This window comes from Ananas comosus, linkage group 18 (assembly GCF_001540865.1).
Source record: "Ananas comosus cultivar F153 linkage group 18, ASM154086v1, whole genome shotgun sequence".
In the NCBI taxonomy this organism is placed as follows: Eukaryota; Viridiplantae; Streptophyta; class Magnoliopsida; order Poales; family Bromeliaceae; genus Ananas; species Ananas comosus.
The window spans coordinates 8924626-8942517 of NC_033638.1; the positions used below are offsets into that span (position 1 = coordinate 8924626).

General features: G+C 34.3%; 2 protein-coding genes across 2 annotated transcripts in view; one reads left to right on the forward strand and one right to left on the reverse strand.

Moving 5' to 3' along the window:
* LOC109723844 (probable ATP-dependent DNA helicase RecQ) lies at positions 1527-11445 on the reverse strand. The gene is made up of 20 exons (XM_020252330.1): positions 11364-11445; positions 11084-11196; positions 10383-10458; positions 10148-10290; positions 9417-9503; positions 8815-8898; positions 8397-8604; positions 7681-7766; positions 7250-7481; positions 6956-7076; positions 6551-6687; positions 5568-5676; positions 5362-5404; positions 5045-5216; positions 4107-4177; positions 3921-4014; positions 3207-3413; positions 2927-3136; positions 2073-2447; positions 1527-1845 (listed from the first exon to the last, which is right to left on the reverse strand). The coding sequence occupies exons 1-20, from the start codon at positions 11379-11381 to the stop codon at positions 1720-1722; spliced, it is 2712 nt and encodes a 903-aa protein (XP_020107919.1). The 5' UTR covers positions 11382-11445; the 3' UTR covers positions 1527-1719.
* Positions 17022-17892, forward strand: part of LOC109724408 (protein LURP-one-related 8-like) — a 1590-nt gene continuing 719 nt past the window's right edge. The window contains exons 1-2 of the mRNA XM_020253228.1: positions 17022-17410; positions 17541-17743. Coding sequence (XP_020108817.1) covers positions 17129-17410; positions 17541-17743 — 485 coding nt within the window. The 5' untranslated portion in view covers positions 17022-17128. The remainder of the gene's footprint in view (positions 17411-17540; positions 17744-17892) is intronic.

The following is a 17892-nucleotide window of genomic DNA, read 5'->3' on the forward strand; positions in this document are numbered from 1 at the left end:
GTGGGAGATTGGATATGATATGTATGGGCCCATGGGTTTGAACAAAAGAGCATTTTTTTAATTTGGCTTTGAGTTGGAAGGAGATAGTGCTGAGCTCTTTTCTTTTTAAAAGAAAACCTCACATCTTTTTCTCTCTTTTTTTTTATTAAAAGAGAAAAAAAAAATCATCTAAAGTTCATCATATCAACACTTTACTCTCTCTTTTTTTTTTTTTTGTAGCAAAAATATTGGATCTTAAGAAAGAGCACACTCGAGAGACATTAATAAAGGCCAAAACGCACTATCTTTGAATTTATTCCTAGCTTCCAGAGTAAGTTAATCATAGAATAGCAGATTCCTTGTTGTTAAGGTGTCATGCGTGTTCCTCCTTAAATACATTCCAACTCAAAGAAGGAAACAAAAAAAATTAATTATTTGGATTTTTCAAGAGTGTTATATATTTATTAAAGTATTACTAACACATAAGGTTAATATAATGAAAGATCCAGAAAACTTTGTAATTAAAACATAAGCAATCTATAAGACCAATATTCTTAAAATCTAATACTACAGAAAAAAAAAAAAAAAAAAAAAGCAAAGGAAAAGAAAAAAACCATCCCCTAAACTCTACATGCGAGGAAATTTACTATGTAATACTTACATCACACCATTTATTTTCAGTCAATTATATATCTTTTTCTGAGAAAAAAAATATAAAAATATATGTTTTTAAAAATAACAATGGGATGGATGAATCATAGCGCTACATGCAAGAAAACTTACTCTGTTACACGTACATCACACTATCTATTCCCAGCTAATCATATTTTTTCTTATTAAAAAAAATATAAATTTTTTTTAAAAAAAATAATGATACGATAGATGAGTTTTATTATTATTATTTTTTAATTGAGAGTACCACAGCAGCAATATAATCTACATATTCTAGATTTTTTTTCAGCCCTACATGGTGTCAAATCCCAGCAGAAGACAAAAGAGGCTAGAAGCTCCTTTGGAAGTTCTCAGTTTCTCACTAGCTGTGAGCTATTCATCTGACGTACTACATGTTACCCTCCGTACAACCTAACATGACAGTTGATGGAGAAAAGTTTAGCAAATGATTGACCCTCAATTTTTGACCAAGACAAAAGATGGCATGTTTATAATTAACAGTGCTTAGACAACTAGAAGGATATTAAGACAAGATGATTACTCGAAAACAAATTCAGTGCTCATCTAGTGGATTGTAATTTCTTAAACTCAGAATGGTGATTTACAATTCTGCCAAAATTTGAGGCGAAAAATCATCCATAGTAACTGGTAAGTTCTGAAGACACATAAATTTTTTTTTTTTTTAAAAAGGAAATAAAAACTTAAACCCTATTTGTCATTCGATATAGGTATGAAAATACTATTCATCAAGAATCTTAAATCTCACCATTCAAAAGAAGTGTCTTAAATCTTACTATAAGTTTCACTCAAGCAAGATATAAGGTTATACACATGTGCATAACTCAAATCGCTCCGAGTCATTTACCAAATTCATATAACACTGTACAAGCCAGCATCCTTAGATTTCAAAACCTTACATATGTCATCTTACTCGAAGAGTTCCTAGTCTTTTATGGTTTTTTTTTTTTTTTTTTCCAAATTCACATAGCACTATACAAGCCAGTATCCTTAGATAGCAAGTTCGCACCTTCAAGCGCACGAAAATATTTCTTTTTTCAGATACAAGAGTTACATAGCTCTGTACAGGTCATTTTTCCTAAATATCAAAAACTCGCCTTCGAGGACGTCCAACAAGTTAGCAACAATATCCCTTTCTGATCCACTAAAGCGCTCAACAATCTCAGCTAAAGAAACCTGCAAAAAGAAATACCCGCCATACACAAATGCATGTAAAGTAATCTAGAGAGAAAAAGGGAAGAACAATGCAGCTAACCCCAAGAAATATAGCGATCTCTGCTTTAAATCCTGTAGTTATTTAAAACTGACATACAATTTCCCAGCATTAAAACGTTCTTGGCGCTTTCACTCTTCTATAGGGTTTGCAAACATTTATAGAAAACAAAGAGAAAAGAAAAGCTTACCCCATCGTGATGATCTCCAATCCATTCTAACAGAGAATTTCCAGTAGCCTCAAATGTACCACCGCATTTTCCTTTTTGCTCGCTTATTTTTTGTAGCTTCTTTGGAGAATCTTCAACATCTCGACCATCAACACTCCGATGTTGCCTCACAGAAGCACGCTTGTCAATGCTCTCTGAAGGCTCAATGGCATCTTTACCCGTGATGCCATCTTCACAGCTACCTCTTTCTTCCTTGACCTCAGCATCATGGCCTGATACTGGTGACTCGCGTACCTGGACAGGAGCTTCATCTGCTGTTTTACCGGCAAAAAGTTCTTCGACTTTGATGCTGAGTTCTTCCACTGTCAACAAGGTTCTGATGTGCTCATAACTTACCTGGAAGCCCCAAAACACATATCCATATACAATTATGTATGTGCAAACATACAGAGCAAATTTCCTTGCAGATAACACCACAAAGATAAATAAAGACTAATTATCCTCCCCTGCACCAACATTAGAAAAAGAAAACAAATCCAAAACCTCTGCCCAAAATCTATATCTATGCACGGCCAGGATTCTAAGGTAGAGGCCTTTTCGAGTTTAAATGGGTCCTTGCTTTATCTTTGCATAGTATTTCCTTTTAAAAAGTAGACTTCTTTGTTTAAATGTGGACGGCGGCAAACGTGCGCAGGGATGCGTGCAGATGAATACACAACATTTTTGCAGCAAACATGCAGCTGCATTTTGTTATTTAACAGAGCCAACGGTTCAACTATGGATGGATTAGTTATATGTCCCTGAAGACTTCCCTATTTAATACATGACTTAACATAAATACCTACAGCAATAGCATACTAAATACAAGTACTCACATTCTCCGGCAGTTCCTCTTTGATCAGTTTCAGCCGTTCTGTTGATCCGATTTTTGCAATTGCTCCACGGATTTGCATGGCTATATCAAGCGTCAATCCTATGCAATCACAGAATCTTGTCCAACTTAGCTCACATCCGTCTCGAGCTGCTTCAAGGATGTATGAGATCACTGTTTGTACTTTTATGGGTGCTGGTCTTGTGGGGAAGTTCTGAAACATAAAAGCATTTCACCACAAGGAATTTGGAACCCAAATGACTCTTATATCAAAACTGACTTACAGCAATTTCTTGAAATGACAGCCCATCCTTTTCCCACGCTTTCCATGCCTCAAATCTGGCGGGAGAAGTTTTTCCCCGAGTGTTTGTGCATGCCCCTTTCTGAACAGTAGGCCATACTAATGCACCATTATCCAATGGAAGGTTAAGTTCTTGTGATAACCTTCTGATGTTTTCAAGAAAACTATCGCCGTATTTTGTTACAAGGTGCTATAAACCAAAAAAAAGAGAAAAAAAAAATGAAGGTCAGATGCTGTTGAAAGATGGTTTATATATATATATATATATATATATATATAGAGAGAGAGAGAGAGAGAGAGAGAGAGTTGAGCTAGAATACTCTCAAAAGCACCAAAAGCTTGGTGCTTTTGAGTTTTTAACCCTTGGACGGAGAAATGTAAGATTGGGATGATGGTGGTAGGTGGTGGTAGGTGGAATAGTATTTGATCCAAGGGATATTAATAATCAAGGAGTAGATCTAAGGGCTAAAAACCTAAAAGCACCAAGGGGGTGATACTTCTAAAAGTATTCTAGCTCAATTCTATATATATATATATATATATATATATATATATATATTGTAAAATGAACATATATGAATTGAAACAAATTATATCAGAACACTGCCATTCGCTAGTAAACTAATTATTAGAAGTCACAACATCAAATTGACATCAAATTGACTAAATGCTTCTAAGCTAGCATCTAGATATTTACCTGGTTAACGCCATCAACTTTTGCTAAATTAGCTCTAGTAGAAGGCCTTCTTTTCGTCATCATTTTGATTGTTTGATCCCCACATATAGCATAACTGGTAACAAAAAAGAAAAGGATCATAAGAATGAAAACAAGAAAGCAAGTAGTCCAAAACAAAAGCTAAAAACCACAACGTCATCAACTTACGGAGCAGTTCCATTATCTTTAGCAAGCTTCATCCTGATGTCCAAAAGCATGCGGTAAAGCTTTCCTTCAGCCTAAAAGAAAATTTCAAAAGGCAAAATGCCAAGGACAGCAAATTTAAATAAATTTAAATAAAAGCAATGAAGTAGATGTGGCATATGTTGGTTGATTAACTATTGGACACATCACAGAAAAAGACAGGAAGCAACAGTCTTCTCCCAATCACAATGTTTTAAAAAGATCAATTTGTACGAAATAATTACTTTAAAGTAGTTGTTTAGAAAGATAAAGGTTAATTATTCTTAAAAAAAGACGAAACTACACAATTGAATAATTCAACAAAATAAGTAGGGTTAATTTCATACAGGTCGCTGCAAATATAGTGAATTACAAATATATCTCTACGAAGCTCAGCTTTCATATGTTGTCCCTACAAAAGTCCTAATATTTTCAAATATGTCCCTCTGATTTGTTACCGTTAAAACACTGTTTATTTTATAAGTGAAATGACATTTTTGTCATCACAAATATGTCTCTCCAAAAGTCCAACTATTAATTAAAGAGGGGTAAAAAGATCAATTCACCTCATTAACTGACTAAGGTTAAGTATTTTACCTATGGTTAACTAATTTTTCTAACGGATCCTAACGACAGAAACATATTTGAAAACATCAGGACTTTAACAGAGACAATATATGAAAGTTGAACTTTGTAGGGATATATTTGTAATGCACTATGTTTGTAGGGACCTATATGAAATTAACCTGAAGAAGTAATAATCATCTTTCCTTTTTATTACCTTTCTTATGTATATCTTAGGACAGCAGTGACAGGTTCATATTCCATGATTGAATATTATGGAATTGCAGCACAAGTACAATGAGCTAATCACTGGGGAAAAACATAGACAAAAAAAAAAATTCCAGCGATGAAAATTTTACCTCAGAGAACTCTTGATTATCCAAAAAAGATAACGATTGAAGATCTCCAACTCTACGTTGCAGACTTCCTTGCTCTTCTTCTTCTATCATCTCAGGTGTTATTGCTAAAACCAAAGGGGTTTCATGCACAGTATTTGCAGTACTGAGAAATTGCAGCCCTTTTAGACTGACACTGCAGTGATCATAAAATAGTCAAGTCAACCCCTACAGATAATCCGTCTTTACATTAAATGGTCAAGGTGGACATTATATCTACAAATTTTCACTCAAAAAATAAATTATGCATTCAGCAAAGAAAATAAATTTAAAAAGAGTACCTTACAGATCTGTATTCATTCCGAAGATTCTCCTTCAAGAAATCTGCATAATAGTAGGAAAATGGTAGTAATTTCAGAATCCCTTTCCTGACGTGTTACAGCTATGTTGCAAGTACAATGAGATAACTTTTACAGGTGCATCACAGTTCAAGTCTTCAAGATATTAAGAAGCTGAGCTATATATTTATCAGTTCTCGTAACGATACCATTGGCTATAAGTAGATCACCAAGTGCTTTCCACCAGTTAGCCGGATGGTCTTTTCCCAGCCCATGCAATGGAAGCTCCTCATAATTGTTATCGAGAATCTTCCTAGACTGGAAAAAAGAGAGCAATATTACCATTGTTAAGTATGCTTTACACTGAAGAAGTAAATAGAAAGTTGATATAGTGAAATAACATGAAGAAAATTGGAATATTTATGCATGAAAAAGCCTAGAATGCCTACAAAATCATAGCTCTAGTATCAACTAATATTATTCAAGACAATACTGCCAACAATAAACGGCCACTATAGTTGTAATAGATAATTTCTAAATAAGCCCACATTAGGAATGAGAAACCTGCTATACTTTTATAATTTTAAGTTCAGGTTTACTGAATAGCAATTGTAGAGCTAAAAATAACGAATTAGCTGTCTCCACCATATAGAAACAGATAGTTGGTTCAAGCTAACACTCACCACTACCATGGTGCCCACATGAAATGCATATTTATTCCTTGCCAAATACAAAATTGTCCGGTTTAATAGAAAAAACTTTATTAATCAAATCACGACTTTCTAAAACATATGAAGTGTGTCTCTATTTAACTAATTCATTGATCCTTAAAGAGTAAAAATGGAAAGAGACCAATCAAAAAAAAAAGTAAAAGAAAAAAAAAAGGAAAAGAAAAGGCACTTAGCCTTGCTCACAAGTAATTTTTTAAGTGCTGAGCGAAAAAGAGCAAATAGGTTCTATTTGGCAAACAAGCCAGAAACTTAACACGGCATAACATTATAATGAGACCACCACCCAGAAAATAGTACTGTCCTGATCAAACAACTATTAACAGAACGTTTCATGACAAAAAGAATACCTTGCAACATGGTAGAACAATTAAAGGATTCTAGAAAAAGAATTAAGGCAAAAAAAAGATGAATATAATTGTAAGTAAGAATGTTTAAGTTTAAAAAGGGATAGAAAAAGTTACACGAGAACCACGAAGAACATCAATAGGCATATTGAGGCCCCAGCGGCCACCACAAGATTTTATGCAAGACAGTAACAAGACAGATTCTCTTGACAAATCTTTTTCTTTTCTAGTTCCCTTGCAATTGTCACAATTGCCTGCAGCTCAAAAGCACATTAATTTTAAGCGATGTTATTGCTATAGAGAGATTATATATTATGCATAAGATGATGTTAAGCATGTCCTTTAAAAAGCATATATCAAGAAAACGAAGAAACGGATAAGTACGAGAGATGAGGTTCAGTGCTTGATTTTCTTTGCCATAAAATGCTCTCCAACTTTTATAAGCTCAGTTCATGAATTTAAGTAAAAAAACCAAACGATTATTATATGAAACAAAAAAACACATAGATTGACAGGCCATACCACAGTCACTTATGCTCTTTTCACCAAAATACCCAAGTATAAACTTTCTGCGACATGTAGGAAGAAAACAATACTTTTGTGCAGCCATAAAAGACTGCATGATAGCTTTCCGTTGTGTTTCCTGTACATAAATTAAGAATATTCTTCAACTTCAAAGAAAGTTATTTCATGTAAGGGTTAAGCCTTACCCAGTTTACAGGCAGCAGATAGAGAAAATAAATTATTTTGACTACATGGAGAAATAAAATACACAATCCAAGTACATAGATCAACAACAGAACATTGTACGCATACGTTTTGCGCTTCTGAACAATAGAAATCAGCTTTTGCAAAATCACTTCTTGAATAATATAGCCAGCAAATTGAAGGCAACCCATCTCTACCACACCGCCCACTTTCCTGGTAATAAGACTCCAGACTTTTAGGGCAGCCATAATGTATCACACATCTTACATCTGGCTTATCAATGCCCATACCAAAAGCTATTGTGGCAACCATCACATGAATTTCATCCCTAATAAATGATCTACAAAACAGAAGCACAAATCAGAATTAATACTCAAGCATAATATCATTTCACACCCTACCCTACCTTTTAAGTTTCTTATATAATTGTCAGATAAACATCTTCCACTTCAAAGAAGTAGCCCTTCAATAAACTTTACACGTAACAAAAATAATCTAACAAATATACAACACGCTGAAAGAAATGCACAGAAGGAAACCTATGAGATTCTTCCCGAGCTTTACTGCCCATTTGGCCATGATAAATGCCAGTCCTGATTCCAGCATTAGTCAATAAATCACAAATCTGAAAATGAACACATCACAGACTATAATTGTATTCCTTTCAAGGTCCATAACAAAGAACAATGCAAATAACATAAAACAATACTTAATGAGAAGAAAAGGAATAGCATCTCAACAAACTTGGGTAGGAAATCAAAGGAAAAGACTGATTATAAATGCAAGTGCAGTCACAAACTTGCAGCCAGCCAAATGAACAACAGAAAATAAAAAAGCTCCTTTTGCATGCATCTTGATAAGCACAAACAGATGTACCATAAAGTAGTTGTCCGCAGTATATAATATTGTCTGCATATATGTGTAACATGTTTTTCTGATTACATCAAGTTTGAGAAAATCACAATTCAAGCTAATGCTGACAAGTAATGTGATCTATTTGAGCATCTGCATCTAAATTATGGTGTGAGCATCTTTCAGAAGTTTGTGAATGTAATTCTAATGTAAGATGAATACATCATAGAGCTAGGAAAACAACAACATGCAGTTTAACAGTTCTAGATGTACATGTCTAGACAAAGTTATAACAGCATCTCTATGCGTGTGTATCTGTATGTTTATGTGGTATTGCATCTGCGGACAGACAAAAATGATCATACAAAAGAACACAAATCACAGAGTTTGGCAAAATGCACACCTGTTCAGTATCTTTGACAGTGGTACAGTATATGATAGTTGAGCTTTTATTGGCATTGTAATTTGAAACTTCTGTTACAAGTTCTTCAAGAAATGATGTAGTACGGTTGCAAGACTTAACACCATAGAAAAGGTTTTGACGATCAAACGAGCCTATGACGATGTAAGGATCTCTCATCATCAGGGAACCAATAATGTCACTCTGAACCCTAAGGAATGATACAAGTTATAACAACTGACAAAGTAACCATAGTTATGAACTATGAAATCACGAAACTAGAAAGTCACTAGGGAAGGTAACTTGTGGCAACAAAATTCCAAATCAAAATAACAACTAAAAGATCCCAACTTCCAAGTCTACTGTCAAAAATATAAAACCATAATTTTTGAAATAAAAATGATAGAACAAGTAACCATACTTCTCTGTGGCTGTAGCTGTTAAAGCAACGAAAGGGATATTTACAAGAACATCACGTAATACATGTAATTGCTTGTACTCCTTCCTGCATTGAAAAAAATAATAATAAGTCGTAGGAACATAAGTTTTTGGCAATTTTAAGTTGCAAAATGAAAAAAGATAAAAAACTTGGTTTTATAATTAGTATCATATCAAGCAGATTAGGTCTACTATACCGTAGTCCTTGCAGGCTTGCAGCATTAATTTCAGAGAAAAAACTAGTATCTTCTCACTGTATCCTACTGATCATTCTGCTCCTACTAGACTTTGATTTTGATGAACACAAAAAAAAAAAAAAAAAATCAAGATACTTATATAACTAATCACTCTCCTGTCATTTCCAATTAAGCACATCAAATATGATCACACATCAAAATTAATCATCAATTTTAAAGTGAATTACTGATGCAAGTTGCAGCTATAAGAATGTTTGATTATTTATAAGCACTTGTAATCTCAGTTTCATTACTGTAAGATTACTAGATGGCTCAATAACAATATAAGCGTTAGGAAGAAAATTAATTCCCACCAAAACAAGAAAAGAACCTGACTCAAAGTACTAACCTGAAATTATGGCCCCATTCTGATATGCAATGTGCTTCATCAACAGCCAACAAACAAATCCCCGCATTTAGCAAGTTAGTCCAAAAGCTGGGAAGTATGAAAGGTTAATAATACAATACAAGTAATTAAAATATGTATAAGCATAAATAGATTCTGATGCCTTTCATCCTGTGCTATAGGCAGAAGTAAAATTTATTTTGGCATACGTAAAAAGAGAAGAAACAGGAACAAAACAAGCTATATAATCTACTCTTTACACATCGACAAGCAGACATCATAGGACCTCTATCAGAGGTATGAATCAACCGTCCTAAGTGTTAGGCAAAAGTTGAAAAAGGATGGTGGGTGTGGCGTTGGAGGGGAGAACAGAATAGAAATTGCCAAAATAAACATGTAGAAATAGCACTGCGCATGTGACGCCCCAATTTCCCAGGGGTTCACCCATCCTAGGACTACTCTAGCCCAAGCACGCTTAACTCTCTTAACCTCTTGGGCTTAGCCATCACTCAAAATACTATAGCCGGGTTAAGTTTCCGGGGGTTGCCGCGCATGACATGTTGACATAGACCCAACACTTGAAAGATAAAGATGGTGAGATACCTAAACAACATAGCAGCGCCCCTCAAATCATAATGCAGCAATCATGCTAATAGAATGTTCTGTTCAATATTTGTAAATATGTGCGAAGATTAAAGCTTTTAATTTTTTTGTTAGAAATGAATATGTTTTACCTTGGAGGAAGCGAGTAAGCCTTCTCAGGGGTCATGTATAAAATATCCAAGCTACCTTTCTCAGCATCAGTAGAAACAGATCGGTTAGTTTGAGTACTTCCAAGGTAATCAGCTTTGATACCCCGCTGCTTTAAACTCATAACCTATATGAGTGTATAATCTGACCTTAGATCAAAAAGAAAAACAGGACAGAAAATGTGCAGCAAAAAAATGCGCGCGTCTGCTAACGGCATACTTGGTCTTGCATCAAAGATAGAAGGGGGCTTATGACGACAGCGGTTTTTCCTTTAACAAGAGGAGGGATCTGATAACTGCAAAAAATGATGACGAATTCAATAAAGAATATCTAGAACAAAATTACCAAGAAAGCAAATAAGAAATACAACTAAACATGGGAGGGCATAGAATGGCAGCATTAATTTGCGAACATTATTTATAGCTGGAATTGGGAGCATCTCGATTGTTCACATAAAAATAACTGAAATACAGAAGCCGAGGGCTTTATGATTGCCTACCATTTCGCACTCTCTATTTATATATTATATTACTTAAATTTTTGGAAAAACTAATAATTCATAATTTTCCTGAAAATTCAATGATCTACAAACAAAAGTGTAAATTATCATATTTAGATGTCCAGGCGACAGATATTTCAAGAACTACCTAAAATTAGAACAATCTGCAGCTTCTTACATAAGTTTCTTTCAACATTGTCTTTTCTTTTTTAGGAAGATGCCCATAGGCTGCACAAGCGCATGCTTTTCGCTCAAAACAAGGTTCGATCCCGGGTCTCTTAGCGGGGACTTCAGGGCATCAAATCTAATTTCTTTACACGATCAAGCTACCAAAAGACCTAACCTACGGCAACTATTGCACCACAATTGAGATATACGGCTGAAAAAAAAAAAAAAATTTGAATCTTTAAATTTCATTTACCAAATGGATTTCCCGCTTCCGGTGGCCATGACGACCAAGCAATCCCTCCCATCTAATATCTTTTGGATGATCTCTTTCTGGTAAGCTCGAAAATGAGAATACCCGAAGTATCTCTGATATCCAAAAAAACAAAAAAATACAAAAAAAAAGGAGAAAAACATCATCAAAAAGAAGAATATGAGAGGGTTTTAGAATGAAGAGAAGATGATGCGGAGCCATTATTGATTAGAGTTCCTTCTCCTCCAATGGTGATCGGGGAAACCCTAATTTTCATTCTTACCTTAAGAATCGCCTCCATTTCCCGTCGATTTGGCGAACGGAAAGAACGGGGGAGGGAGATGATCGATGAAGGGTTTTGGATTTTTTAGAGAGAGAGAGAGAGAGAGAGAGAGAGAGAGTGAGAGAGATTACGGAGCGAGATGGGGCGATTTCCCGCCAATTCTGCCGGAGCCCAACGACGCAACCCGACCCGAACCCATTTGCGTAAACAGGTCGGATCGCGTTATAAAATAAGGGTCGGTTGTGGACTTGGTCAAAATGTCAACTATTTTTATGCAGGCCGTGTAGTGGCTCATAAAACTGGACCCAAGCCCAAATAAAAATAGAAATGGCCCAAAAAGAACAAAAACATTAAAAAATAAAAAAAAGGAAAAAAAAGAAACTTAGGTGTGTCCGTACCACCTACCAAAACATAAATTACACAACTCGGAATTACCTGTATTAACTATTATAATGATCAATTTAATGATTATTATATTATACTTAAACCATTTATTATTGTTGGATTCGTATGTGCTTACGTGCATGTGTTATTTTTTAGGGAAAACTTCAAATACCCCCCTTGTGGTTTCACTTTTTCTCACTTTAGTACCCTGTGGTTTAAAGTGTATCAAGTTAGTACCCTGTGGTTTCGTACTTTTTCATTTTAGTACCCTGTGGTTTAAAGTGTATCAAGTTAGTACCTTGTGGTTTCACACTTTATCACTTTAGTACCCTGTGGTTTCGCACTTTATCACTTTAGTACTCTGTGGTTTAAAAACCACAGAGTACTAACTTGATACAAAAATAAAACCACAGAGTACTAACTTGATACAAAAATAAAACCATAGAGTACTAACTTGATACACTTTAAACCACAGGGTACTAAAGTGATAAAGTGAGAAACCACAGGGTACTAACTTGATACATTTTAAACCACAGAATACTAAAATGAAAAAGTACGAAACCACAGGGAGGTTTTTTGAAGTTTTTCCTATTTTTTATGTATATTAAGCTTATTGTGGAGCTTGTATAAAATCAATGAAACCAAGCTGAATACTCTGATCAAAAGAAAAAAGGAGAGCTACTTTCAATACAACTAATTACCGCTCAAACTATATGGGTTAAGTACTTAATCTCTAATTAGAGCTATACGTTTTCATCTTCTAGATGTTATCTGGATATCTATGCATCACGGACATTTTTATAAGACTCGTGTGTCCTTGTCGGACACGTGTCTGAAATAGACACTCCTTAAAAACGCTCGTTCAATGCTGTTCCATAACATATATAATTAGAAAAATATATATACGGATATTTTTATTTTATTTTTTTATAGATGATAAATACTTTAGCATTTTGATGAATACATACAAATTTTTATGAACAATATAAATAAATTATTTATAGTGGAGATTTTTTTTGAAGTATATGAACTATCAATAAAAATTTGGAAAAACTTCAAATTCCACCCATGTGGTTTCACACTTTCTTACTTTAGTACTCTATGGTTTAAAAAGTATCAATTTAGTATCCCGTGGTTTTATTTTTATCTTTTTATTATCGATTCTACTAATTTTTTTCGTTAAATCAGTGATAAAGTTAAAACTAAAGGGTACTAAAATAAATATCCGATAAATCTAGATGGGGTATCTGAAGTTTTATGTACATAATTTAATAAAATATTAACGGGGAAGTTGACGAAAAGATAAAAATGAAACCACGGGACACTAACTTAATATACTTTAAACCACATAGTACTAAAGTGAAAAAGCGCGAAACCACAAGGATGGTTTTTGAAGTTTACCCTAAAAATTTTATTAACGAGAAATATAATAATATATTTTCAAAATTAATATTTTTATGTATAAAATATATATTATTATATTAATACATTATAATTTATTAAACGCGGTGTTCATGCCGTTTTTGTATTCTAATTTTTTAAAAACTGCTGAGTCACCGTGTTCGAGTCGTGTCGTATCACGTGTGCCGTCTCCACGTTCCCGAAGCCTGGCTGGATATGCATACACCTAAAATATCTTTATCAGTAAAAAGCATGTTACAAATGGGTGGTTCAAAAGTCACCATTTCAAGCAAATTTTTCAAGCACAATCTTTGATAATAACAACAAAGGCGTACAAGAAATCTCGTACCAAAGGAATTGAACCAGGAAAAAAGATCTTGCATATCTACAAAAATCAAATCTAAGAAACTTATGCCCATCAATACAAAGAGAGATTCACAAATAATTTGTCTATGAGGATTAAAAAGACTAGTACTAATCCACCTTTACTTTCTTATAAATCTATAGTTTTGATTGAACACTTTTGAGAATTATAAAGAACAAAATATAATTTTTATTCTTCTAATAAATTACAGAACCATTAAAAAAGTGATTTAGAAAAAAAATTTTGGATGGATGAGAAACGAAGCGGATAGCGTGCTACCTATCTCTCTCAAAAAAAAAGAACTTTTTTTGGATGTTCTTGATGCCATTGGTACTTACTAGATTTTCATTAGAGTTCGCAGTCGATAAATTTATATCTATATACTATCTAGTAAAGTGTCAGCGATCATTACAACATGTATTAGAGAAAAACCGACCGTCCCTAGCGCAAGTGGCAAAGAGCTTGGTGGTTAGTACCCGAGGTCCCAAGTTCGAATCCTAGTTGATTCATATTTTCCAGCTAAGTTTATTTCTAAATGAAATAAACGAAACGGGTACGTAGCGTGCTACCTATTTCTCAAAAAAAAAAAAAAAAAAAAAGTACTAGAGAAAACAATGACATGACAAATTAATGAAGATAATCTCAAGTGAGATGAGCAGCGCAACTTGCCTCCTTAATTTATCTCGTAAAACATCGGAAAAATACGGAAAATTAATTCAAAATAAATCGAAATAAACTCACAGTTTGTGATCAGATAAATCTTATAGATTAGGCCCTATTCCTATCTTAATTTTCCGACCAAACAAAGCTGATCATTAAATTAATCAATCCAATTAGGCGACCTGCATCTATACTTAATTTACCAAAGAATTCAAAATGTGAATGAATGTACACCAATCTCACCTCTAGATTCAAACAACCTATGTATATTATATAGTTATTGCCACCTCTAGCACTACACTAATTAATTAATATTTACCAACTCACAAATTTGCTAAGAATGAGAGTATATACCAATCACAACTTTAGACTCAACGAAAACTTAATGTATAGATCAGAGATTGGTATCTCGAACAATACACTAAAATGGTTTGGTTTTTAGAAAAATGCGAAAGCTATTTTATATGAAAAAAAGTTCATAGAAAATACTCACTACAACAAGTCTTATAGTACTTACGGGCATTTTAAATAATAACTAGTGACTCTTTAAAGGATCGACAAAAATAATTCCAACGCTTGTAAAAGCGTCAAGCAAAAAATTATTAAATAAACAAGTCAGGATAAATATATCGACGCTTTAATATAGCAATCACGACAAATTTTTATTAGTATTTGATTAAAATATATTTATTATCGATACTTAATCATGATGTCGGCACATACTAAATATTAAAAATGTTAGAATAAAAAGTCATCTAAAAAATATTATTTAAAATATATTTTGTTATAGTGACTTGTTTTTATAGTTTTCATTTTCTGAATAAAATATTTAAAAAATAAAAATATTACCTTTTTATAAAATCTGAAAAAGCTTCTCCAAAAAGCTACTTTTTCTTTAAACCAAGCGAATATTTTCCCGAAAAGTAAACAAGCCTTAAGTGGAATTTACTAAAAATATACAACTTGACAAAGAATGGATGAATACCAATCTCTCGTTTAGAATCAAACAAACTTTGTAGATTAGTTTTTGCTATCTCTAGTAGTACTAAACTAATTAACAATTACACAACTTAAACAAATTAGAATGAACCAATGTCAGCTATGGATCGACTCAAACAAAAGCTTTGTAGATTAGTTTTTGCTATCTCCAGCAACATGCTATATATATATATATATATATATATATATATATATATATATATATATATATATATATATATATATATTATATGTTGAGCTAGAATACTCTCGATAGTAAACGGGGCGTTTTACTATCGAGTTGTTTTCGATGATAGAGCTTCCAAATTGACGATCGGCTCCGTTGAACATGATCTATACCACTTGAAGTGTTTAGAAATCAAATTTCAAATCTTTTCGACATCATTTGCCTAATGATCAAAGGGTTTCAAAATTTGTAATTTTAATGGTGGATAAGAGACGTTTTCTCGTTTAACGGTGTAAAGATATCCAAATCAATTGAATTTTTGTTAGAAAATTCTTTAAACTATTTAAAACAAGATCTATACTCTTGATCCTGATTACAAGACTCCTATCATCATTTTTTAAAGAATATTCATTTTCAGCCATTCATTTTTTGTTCACTAGATGGATAAAAGAACAATATCGAAAGTGCGTGAAATTTGATTTCTAGGTAGTTTAAATGGTTTAGATCATATTTAACAGAGCCGATCCTCAATTTGGAAGCTCTATCATCGAAAACAACTCGATAGTAAAACACCCTGTTTACTATCGAGAGTATTCTAGCTCAACTCTATATATATATATATATATATATATAGAATTGAGCTCCAATGTTTTTAAAAAGTATCAAGTTATTAGTGTTTGTAGGTTTTTAACCATCGGATTAAAAGATATGCGGTTAAGATGATGTGGGCCCCCTAGGGTTTAGTGGGTGGTTGGTTGAATAGTATAATCTAATGGTTGAAAATGATCCGAGGAGTAGATCTAACGGTAAAAAACTTACAAGCACCAAGAGCTTGGTGCTTTTACAAGCACCATAGCTGGACTCTATATATATATATATATATATATATATATATATATTTAACAATGTACTACTAAACAAATATAACAATATCCACTCATCTACTTCTTTATTTATTTATTTAATAACTATATATGTAGTATGTATAAATATAAAATTACTATGCGAAGTCACACACACTGTGCTTCTTAAAACTCTAATCATAATAGTGCAAAACCCCACCACCCAAACCGCCCAATGAATTAATGAATTGTATGTATTTTATAATACATTGTGCTCTTTATCCGCCACGTGGCACTCTTAGAGCCACGAGTTTCTTCTACCTTTGGACCAAAGCAACACCAACCACTACTATTCTTCGTATTAAGAGCGTACGTAGTTTAAATTAAGCCTCAAAAGCATCTACATACGTTGATGTCACGCGACATGCCTCGCACGTGCCAATGCAATTCTCAACCTTATTTTTTTTTTTTTTTTTACTTTTGGATATTCTTGATTATATAGGCTACCTGTATATATACTTCACATAAAAACACGACTTAAAAATTTTTATTTTATTTTTTGATGAATGAAACAGTGCTCACAATATTCTATCTTTTATATGTGATAACTAATTAATATTTTTTTAAACACTTTATCTTAAATTAAATAAAAGTAAAATGAAGCGTTAACAATAGCGACAATTCCATTGGTCGGTATATAAAGTATTCATGCAGTTCTCTAATTAATAAAATTGTCAAGTTAGAAAATAAAACAATTCATATAAAAAAAAAATTCTTAGAAAATAAAAAACTTAAAAGGGAGCAAGTTCAAATTCCCAATAGATGAGGAGGTGCTTGTAGATTTTTCACGTGGAGGATATAAATAAGAGGTCGTTTTGGCATCTCTCCTCCACACTCCCACCTGCTCCTCGCAAAAATTCTAAATTCTAAATTCTAAATTCTGTCGCAGATGACAAAAGTGCATCCGAACGCTGCCGCCGCACCCGGCAGCTCAGCGCAGAAGCCGCCTGTCTCGTCCTCGGTCTCCGTCTCCGTCCCTGCCGCCGTCGAAGCGTCGACGGTGCTCACCGTGTGGCGGAGGTCGCTGCTGTTGGACGGGAACGGGTTCACGGTGTTCGACGCGAAGGGGAGCCTCGTGTTCCGCGTCGACAACTACGCGGCGGAGCGGTGCAAGGGCGAGATCGTCCTCATGGACGCCGCGGGGGAGCCACTCCTCACCATCAGGAGAAAGGTAATTAATTAATTATTAAGTAGTAGTAATTAGTTAATAATCAAAAAAATTAGAAATTTTGAAAAAAAAAAATTTAAAGAAAAATTATGTTGATACAGTACAATATATAAACGTTTTTACGTGCATGTAGAAGCTGAGCTTGGCCGAGCAGTGGCTCATCTACGACGGCGAGGACTCGTCCAAGCCGCGCCTCTCCGTGAAGAAGCACGTGACCCTCCTCCCCTCCGACTCCCTCGCGCACGTGACCCCATGCACGTGCGCCGCCGACGCCGACGCCGACGCCTCCTACCACGTGGAGGGCTCCTATTGGCGCCGGTCCTGTGCCGTCTACGACGGCGCGCGGCGTCGGCTCGCCGTTCTCCGCAGCAAAGAAGCATGCGGTGGGCGGCGCTGCTCCTTCGCTTTGACGTGTTCGGTCGTCGTCGAGCCCGGATTCGACGCCGCCGTCGCCATGCCATCGTCATACTTCTCGAGCAGATGTT

Excerpts from the sequence above, each read along its gene's own strand:
- LOC109723844 (XM_020252330.1), bottom strand. Across the intron at positions 8,605-8,814 it reads ACAGCTACAGCCACAGAGAA|GGTTCAGAGTGACATTATTG; the intron begins GTATGGTTACTT and ends ATCATTCCTTAG. Across the intron at positions 2,448-2,926 it reads AAGAGGAACTGCCGGAGAAT|GTAAGTTATGAGCACATCAG; the intron begins GTGAGTACTTGT and ends TGGGGCTTCCAG.